Source organism: Rhinopithecus bieti, unplaced genomic scaffold (genome assembly GCF_001698545.2).
Source record: "Rhinopithecus bieti isolate Rb0 unplaced genomic scaffold, ASM169854v2 scaffold_17936, whole genome shotgun sequence".
Lineage (NCBI taxonomy): Eukaryota > Metazoa > Chordata > Mammalia > Primates > Cercopithecidae > Rhinopithecus > Rhinopithecus bieti.
In genome coordinates this window covers 322,297-331,053 of record NW_016808913.1, presented here as the reverse complement: position 1 = coordinate 331,053, position 8,757 = coordinate 322,297, and the positions used below count along the sequence as shown (strand labels likewise).

At 38.3% G+C, this 8,757-nt stretch overlaps 1 protein-coding gene across 1 annotated transcript in view; it reads left to right on the top strand.

Annotated features, from left to right (window-relative positions):
• The window catches only part of ABHD10 (abhydrolase domain containing 10, depalmitoylase), a 15,734-nt gene extending 12,269 nt beyond the window's left edge, over window positions 1-3,465 (top strand). The window contains exon 5 of the mRNA XM_017887774.1: window positions 1,484-3,465. Coding sequence (XP_017743263.1) covers window positions 1,484-1,828 — 345 coding nt within the window. The 3' untranslated portion in view covers window positions 1,829-3,465. The remainder of the gene's footprint in view (window positions 1-1,483) is intronic.
• Window positions 3,466-8,757: the final 5,292 nt, after the last annotated feature.

Sequence of the window (8,757 nt, the reverse complement as noted above, 5' to 3'; positions counted from 1 at the left end):
TGATGTTCCCCTTCCTGTGTCCAAGTGATCTCGTTGTTCAATTCCCACCTATGAGTGAGAACATGCGGTGTTTGGTTTTCTGTTCTTGGAATAGTTTGCTGAGAATGATGGTTTCCAGCTGCATCCATGTCCCTACAAAGGACACGAGCTCATCCTTTTTTATGGCTGCATAGTATTCCATGGTGTATATGTGCCACAGTAAGCCACAATATTAATGGTTTTTCTACCCATAAGATAGGATTATGGGTGATTTATTTCTTTTCTATTATTATGTTTTCTATAATGACTGCATGTTACTCGTTATACAAAATTCTAATTTTTTAAGAAAAATTAAGATAAATTATGTAAAAAATAGGAGTTCTCAAAAAGTCAAAGGAGGTGTATGTTTCATTTTAAGGGAATAAATGTACGGATATTATTGTTTGGCTTTCAGGAAGTATGTGGAAGATTTCTTTGTCATCCCGAACAAAATCAAATTTTTTTCTCTTTTGTAGGACTCTGGAAGGAAAAACTATATTTCTTTACATTCAGCCTAAAATTTCATGAGTATGTGTATGATAGTTTCAGTGTAATTACTCTTAGTTTTTTATTCTTAGTTCTGTGTTTGATTCTTTCTCCTCTTCCCCTATGCCATACCCATTTTAGCTCCTTTAAGCACTTTTAGGTTTACAATTTTGAAATCTAGACAATGTTTGTTCTAAAATTTGATTTTATTTAAACATGAATGATACCTGGACTGATTCCAAGAAATTGTATTGCTTTTCTCACCCTTCATTTTTCTTTTCAGTTGGGGTAAAGCAACATCTGATTTAAGATAGTGTATGATAGGCCGGGCGCGGTGGCTCAAGCCTGTAATCCCAGCACTTTGGGAGGCCGAGACGGGTGGATCATGAGGTCAGGAGATCGAGACCATCCTGGCTAATATGGTGAAACCCCGTCTCTACTAAAAAATACAAAAAACTAGCTGGGCGAGGTGGCGGGCGCCTGTAGTCCCAGCTACTCGGGAGGCTGAGGCAGGAGAATGGCGTAAACCCAGGAGGCGGAGCTTGCAGTGAGCTGAGATCCGGCCACTGCACTCCAGCCTGGGCGATAGAGCGAGACTCCGTCTCAAAAAAAAAAAAAAAAAAAAAAAGATAGTGTATGATAAAGTTAGATAAATTCAAATTTAAGTTTGAGTCTTAGCCATAGTTAGTAGCCTAGCCCTGAACTGTTGGGCACAATATTTCTTTTATCTAAACCATATTATCCTCTTTTGTAAAAATAGAATAATAGAATTATTATCAGAATCTTATGGAATAATATGTATAAAATACCCATCACAGTACCTGGCATATAGTAATTATTGATGATTATTATTGTTGTGCTTTTGTTATCTCTATCCTCTTATTCAAGAACTGCTTTCTTTAGATTACTTGAAACTATTGCATATGTTAATGTTGCTTAAAATCACAAATACTTTTGTTTTTCTTTCTGTTTCCAATAGCTAAAAAAGGAAGTAGAGATGAAAGGTGTGTGGAGCATGCCATCAAAATACTCTGAAGAAGGAGTTTATAATGTTCAGTACAGTTTCATTAAAGAAGCTGAACATCACTGCTTGTTACATAGCCCAATTCCTGTGAACTGCCCTATAAGATTGCTCCATGGCATGAAGGATGACATTGTACCTTGGCATACATCAATGCAGGTTGCTGATCGAGTACTCAGCACAGATGTGGATGTCATCCTCCGAAAACATAGTGATCACCAAATGAAGGAAAAAGCAGACATTCAGCTTCTTGTTTACACTATCGATGACTTAATTGATAAGCTGTCAACTATAGTTAACTAGTATCACGTGTTTAATTGGTCTGTAAACTAATGTATCCAGAAGATTGGAAGAGGATAAGAAATGAAGGATCCTGATACTTTAGGTTTTTCTCTTACTTCTATTTTGTAAATATCAGATATTTAATGATGTATTTGCACAAGTAATGCATATAGTGAAGAAGGACCAGCTGCTGTTTAGAAAATTTTCTCGTTCCTTCTGTCCTTTATTTTTTTCATTAAAGTATTTCCTTTTTTTAATTCAAGAAAAGTTTATCTTTCTTATGCTTATGTTAGCTATTCCAGCTCTTAATTGCATCCTTTTCTAAATAGGATTATTAATAAAGCCTGAATATTTTGTTTTTTATTATAGACGGAAATTTGTAACATTACTTCTGCTTTGAAAATGCAATTCACACGATATAGGGAAATTTTTATTGAAGTAAATTTGAAATGATGGAGACATTTCAGAAGCATAATAAAGTTCACAATAAGGATAATACTTTATATAATGTATAAAGTATAATTATATATTATACATGTTACATAAACTGCACATTATATTCAGACTTAAAATTAAGCTTTCACTTTTTTTAAAGGCCAAAAATTGTATAGTGATACGAGGAGCTGTTTCTAAATTTTGACTTATGTGTAATATATTTAAATGGGAAATTTCATCTAAAACAATGATGTAGCATTTTAATATTCTGATTGGTAAAATTAAAGAGGAAATTGATCTTTATATGTTATTACTTATAGAAACATTCATTATTTTATTAATATTGCCCTAAGTACAACTAGGCACGTGGTTGCCACCTAAATCAGAAGACTTTCTGAAGTCAGTAAGAAAGTGTGAAATGCTAGTGTAAAGGTTGCTTTTTTCTTTCCTAAGTAACTAAAGTGAGATGGAGATTAAACCTTGATATTATTGAGTTAATGTTTTTTTATTTATTAATTTTGACTGGATTTTATTTAGCTTGATTAGGTTATTATCTGTCAAACCTTTTAAGTTGACAACATGACTCATATATATACATGTATATAAAATGAGCATGTGTTGAAGACTTACTCAACTCATTAATGAGGAAACCAGCAGATAGTAAACCTGGTTCAAAGTACAGTTCAAGAAACCGAGTATTTATGGGCATTGAAGAAAAAATGTTGAGATAAAATTGCTGAGCAGAAAAAAGTGTTAATGAAGCCGACCTGAGTACTTATCCTTAAGACCTGCTTTACAAGGTTGGCCCTTGATTGGCATCTGGGAACTTGGAGTTCAGGGGGCTTCCACCATTCCCAGAACTGATCAAAGTAGCTTACTATATCTAAACTGTAAAACAATGTAGTTTCTCCTGAACACCTGCTTTCCTTCTGGGAGTCTGGAATTTTGGTATGTGCCAGGCAGAGACTACCCTTTGTGACCAGCTCCCAGTAAAAACCGCAGGCACTCAGTCTCTAACAAGCTTTTCTGGTTGACGGTGTTTCACAAGTGCTGTTACAACTGGTTGCTGGGAGAATTAAGCTCATCTGTGATTCCACTGGCAGAGGATTCTTGGAAGCTTGCACTTAGTTTCCCCTGACTTCACCCCATGTGTCTTTTTTCCTTTGCTGATTTTGCTTTGTATCCTTTAACTGTAATAAATCATGGCCATGAGCAGAAATGTATGTGGAGTCTTATGAGTCTTCCTAGCAAATCTTCAAATTTGGGGATGGTGTTGAGGGCCTCTCCACAGATACAAAACTGGTTTATGTCCTACGGGGCAATTAAACTACAATCCATGGGTTATCTTTTATACTGGACAAAAATTACAAACCACAAAGAAATCATCTATGAGTGCCACTGTCTCTGGTGTTGGAGTGGGTTGATAGAAGATGGCACTGGCTATTCAAGGACTTACTTTGCCTAGACGTTGCTAGGTGTGAGGCTTGTTAGGAACATGAAGGCAAGGGCCCTTGCCAATGATGGTTTTCTGTGCAAAATAATATGATTAGAGATTCATAATACATATGTAGAGACAGTATAGCATAATGGTTAAGCTCAGAGACGAACTTGGTTTTTAATGCTGGATTACCATTTACTAGCTCTGTGACTGAGCAATTAACCTTACTGAGTCTCAGTCTCTTCTGTAAAATAACATAAACCTAGATAATAGGGTGTAAGGTGTCAATAAGCACAATACATTTAGAACAATGACACAGGAGGCACTATCTTTTTGCTTTTTATTAGGTACAGAACACAGTCCAGTCAGAGACTGATGGACACAATCTGTGAAGGCATAGAAAGGCAAGTGGAGGCAAGGAAGTGGGTAGGGCTTCTAAAGCTAAACTAACTGGATTTGACCTTCCTGACCTCAGGATGCCAAATAGGAATGTTGTACGGTATTCTTTCAAATGCTAATGGTTTAAAACAAAATAGGAGAAAGAACCTTTATGATCTAAAGGTAGGAAAATCTTTTAAAATTTAATCTAGCTTTGCAGAGGTTAACATCACAAATTCCAAATGAGTTTGCATCCATGAGATCTAGTGTATTTTAGTGCACTGTTAATTATTTGTTTTTTCTAGTTTTCCCCAAAGCTCCTTTCTGGAACCATTCCATCCCATGTATTTAGTGACATGTAAAATGCAGCAATAGCTGGCAGCCCTTCAGTGCCTTAGCCCCTGGAACTTGGTCATTATTTAAAATAAGTGGCACGACCCCTCTAAATCTCAGTATGCACAACAGAAAGGGATAAGGGAAATACCATTTGAAAGGAAGGCTAAGTGAAGCCATGTAATATATTTCACTTTTGCTACATCTGTTGAGATTAGAGGCATTTCCAGATACAAATCTAAACAGTACACCATTCTCCAAACAGCCAATATAGAAGCGTCTCTGGAGGAGGAGAAGAAAAAAGCTCTGGGCAACACTGAGTTTTATAAAGTATGGAGATAGAAAGCTGAAAGAATTACTTGCCATGTAACTATTCCAAGGATAGTCCCCAAAGCAAATATGTCAAATACTCATTAAATTTGGAACAGTTAAATCTAAAGAATTCTTATATTCTGGGGTTGAGGTGGGTGGAATTTCAATATACCTTTTTAAGATCCTCTAAATATAGATCTCAGCTTCTTAGTTTAGAAACAATTGTGGAGTATGTGTAATGGTTGGATGAAAAAAATGTGATGCTTTGGTATATTTCAAGAATATTTCTAGAAAATTGCAAGCAATTTTTTTTAACCTAAAGTATCTTTTGGGGAAAATATACTTTCCCATTTTGTCTTCCCCTTTTCCTAGGCTTTCAGGGCTTTGCAGGTAGATAAACTTCTACTAAAGAAGAAGCTCAGGAGTCAGTTTCTCTGAAGCCTTTCCTTACTCATCCCCATCTCTCTTTTTCAGGAAGTTTGTTGCTGGGTCCTCTGGGCGCTCTTGTGAACAGTACTCTATCGATGCCTTTTTGGTACCACTTGCTGCTTTGAAATTCTCAGTTTATATCCTAGCTTCCTTCTCTCAAAGGACAACTGAGGTCAGAAGCTGTATTTTCACATTGTTTGTCCTCAGACATCTCTGACTCTGCTATGTCAACTCCTTTACTGGCTCCTCCTCCTTGCCCACCTTATAATGTTAACACTCCTTGAGTTCTGGCCTTGGCAATCTTCTCTTGCTACTTATTCACCTTAAGCAACATCACCCATGTTCGTGGTTTAAACTACTACCTGCTTGCAGGTGACTCAACTATACACCTACAATCTAGACTCTTGAGCTCCAGACCCATAAACCCAACTGCCTCGTACACTGGGATGGACCATGGGCTTCCCAAATGCAGTAAATCCAAACCTTATTGTCTTTTCTGCTTTATGTATCTCCCCACCTATGAGTTCTCTTAAAATAAATGGCGCCACCATTGCTTCTGTTTTACAAGTCAAACTTGTGAGTCATTCTGACTGTCTCCTTTTTCTTTACCCAAATCAGATTGATCATTCTCTCTATGAAAAAGCTCAACCTCTTGCATGATGTGTGAGTCCATGCAAGGCTGGTTTAACCACCAAAACCAGTTGCTGAAAGCCAGTTTAACAACTGGCTTTTGGTAGTGGGGTGGAAGCCCTGATTTGTAGCATTTGCTAACATTCACAGCATAAATATTCCTGCCCTGGCTGGTTTAAAACTACATCATGACATCTCTGAATGCAAAGCTGGGAGAAAATGTCCAGTAGCGCACCATCACATAGTATTTACACCATACAGAGACAACAAACGCAAATATCCTCAACATCGGTAACAGTAAAATGTAGCAAAATAAATCAGGAAGTAGTTCATTTTGAGTAACTTTTCTTTGCAATATAATTTAAGAGTAAGTTAACATAACCTAATTGCTAAAAATGACTGAGTTTAGCATCTGTCTCTTGAAATTCCTGAAAATTTAACCATGGGCACTTGCAAACACACCATTTTATGATCTGGAGCCTGCCTGACATTCTAGCCTCATTTTTCTTTCTATGTTTCTCTTCTCTTTAACGCTGTTTTATTACTACTGGAAGATTTTCACCTTAAATACACTTCTTTTGAAAGCAACATTCCCTACCCCTCTTGCCTCACTCCATCCACCTGGCAAACACCTACTCATCTTTCAAGACTTAAAATCATCTCTCATTTATAAATCTTTCCCCTAATTCTTTAACACCCTCCTCCAGGTATTATTGTACCAACCTGAGTACTTCATGCATAATTTTAGCATGACATCTGGCATTTATTGTTTACAAGTTTAACTTTGTTACTAAACCAAATTGTCATATATCATTTATTTTTGTGTCTCAGCTATACACATAGGCCCTTAAAAAGTTGTTGAGGCCTGGCACGGTGGCTCACACCTGTAATCCCAGCTCTTTGAGAGGCTGAGGAGGGCGGATCACAAGGTCAGGAGATCAAGACCATCCTGGCTAACATGGTGAAAACCCCATCTCTACTAAAAACACAAAAATAAGCTGGTTGCGGAGGCGCATGCCTGTAATCCTAGCTACCTGGGAGGCTGAGGCAGGAGAACCAGGGAGTCGGAAGTTGCAGTAAGCCGAGATCACACCACTACGCTTCAGCCTGACCACAGAATGAGTGAGACTCCATCTCAAAATTAAAAAAAAAAAAAAAAGTTGTTGAAAAAATGAACTGTAATATGAGTAGGAACTTAGTCAATGCGGGGTTGAGCTGATTTCCACTGTCACCCCTGAGGAGATCAAGCATTTTTTCTCTGAAGACTTCCTCTGGATTTCTGGACACTTCTATGCCCTACTGTGGCCCCTCTCTTTGCCATTGTATCCTCTCTAGAACCATGGGCCCAATCATTTACTTAAAGCACACCAGTTACTCTGTTATAATATGAGGGACTCTTTGGGTACAGAAGATTTGTAAAACACAGTGTTTAAAAAAAGACAGGCAAATGTACATCTTTAGAATTGTTTCAAGCTTTGCATATCAAACCAACGTCTTCCTTAGAGCCATTCCAGCCATGGAAAAAGTTACATGGTTTCCGTTTGGGACTCTGTTCCCTTAGTCTGAGGTTGGAACTAGCCTTATGGCTGCTCCCCAAGATACCAGTGGTGACTTCCATAATTCTTCTGTCAATTTCCCTGCTCTAAACTCTTCCCCTAAGCTCCAAGTGTCCCAAGACAGTGCTGCTGTCTTTTGAGTTTCTTCAACTGACGATTCCATGCAGCAACCAGACCTGCCTTAGTCAGCCCTTCCCTTGTCTCTTCCTAAACCTACTGCTCTCCTGAAGCTCCTGGTTTTCTGTTTTCAGAGGACTCTCTCCTAGACCTTCAACGACTGATCACTAAGTCTTTTTCAGGCAAACCACCCATATATCTCCTAAGTAATTAAATTTTCATTAGTCCAGGCACCAGCCGGTAGGAGATTTTTCTCAATACATGTATTATTTGAGTTGTCATTTCCTGCATAGCTTCTAATCAATTTCCCACAGGGACAAAGATCATCATCTCATGTACCCAGAATTGCTTTATTTAATATACTTGAGTCAATTTATCAATCTGTTTTCAATGCAAGAACTGTATTTTATTCCTCCTCAGTCCAGTAGTTGGCATAAACACTCAGTAAATATCTGTTGAATGAAGAAATGAACCAAAGAAAAAAATGTGGGATTTTTTCTCATGAAAACACCCAGAGAATTACACAACACCAATGAGACTCAGTCTTTACCCACAAGTGGCTTACAGTCTAGGGGGACAAACTGCCAAGTCATTTAGCTGTTATAAAAATGTGGGGCCAACTTAGATCTAATGGTTTCTCCTGAGTGCTTGTTTGCTCATGAGAAATATTCAGTTACTACTGACCGTATGTCAGTTGTGCCTTCACGGTCCTTACTTCAGATGAAGTTTTTACATTCTATCAAAACCTTTCACTCTAAGAGTTCTGAGTAATTGAGTTTTGTTTAATTCATGAAACTTGCCGGCACAATGGCTCATGCCTGTAATCCCAGAACTTTGGGAGGCGGAGGCGGTCGGATCACCTGAGGTCAGGAGTTCAAGACCAGCCTGACCAACGTGGCAAAACCCCACCTCTGCTAAAAATACAAAAATTAGCCAGGCGTGGTGGCACGCACCTGTAATCCCAGCTACTTGGGAGGCTGAGGCAGGAGAATCGCTTGAACCCGGGAGGCGGAGGTTGCAGCCAGCTGAGATTGTGCCACTCCAACCTGGGCAACAGAGGGAGACTTCTATCTAAAAACACATAGTAATAATTATAACAATAATTTAGAAAACTTGCTCTTAGTGTCTTTCAGTTAAGGGTAGCATGAAAAAAATATCTCCCTTGAATTAGTCAAACGAAAGCACAACAGTTTCAGGATGAAAGTTTCTGGGTGAAGTTGGGCTGGCAGCTGAACGAGTAAATGATAGCAGCTCTCAGTCCCTCCTCTCCCGTCCTGCCAGACAGTTGTTACCTCAGGGCAGTGGGAAACTGGCTTGGCTAT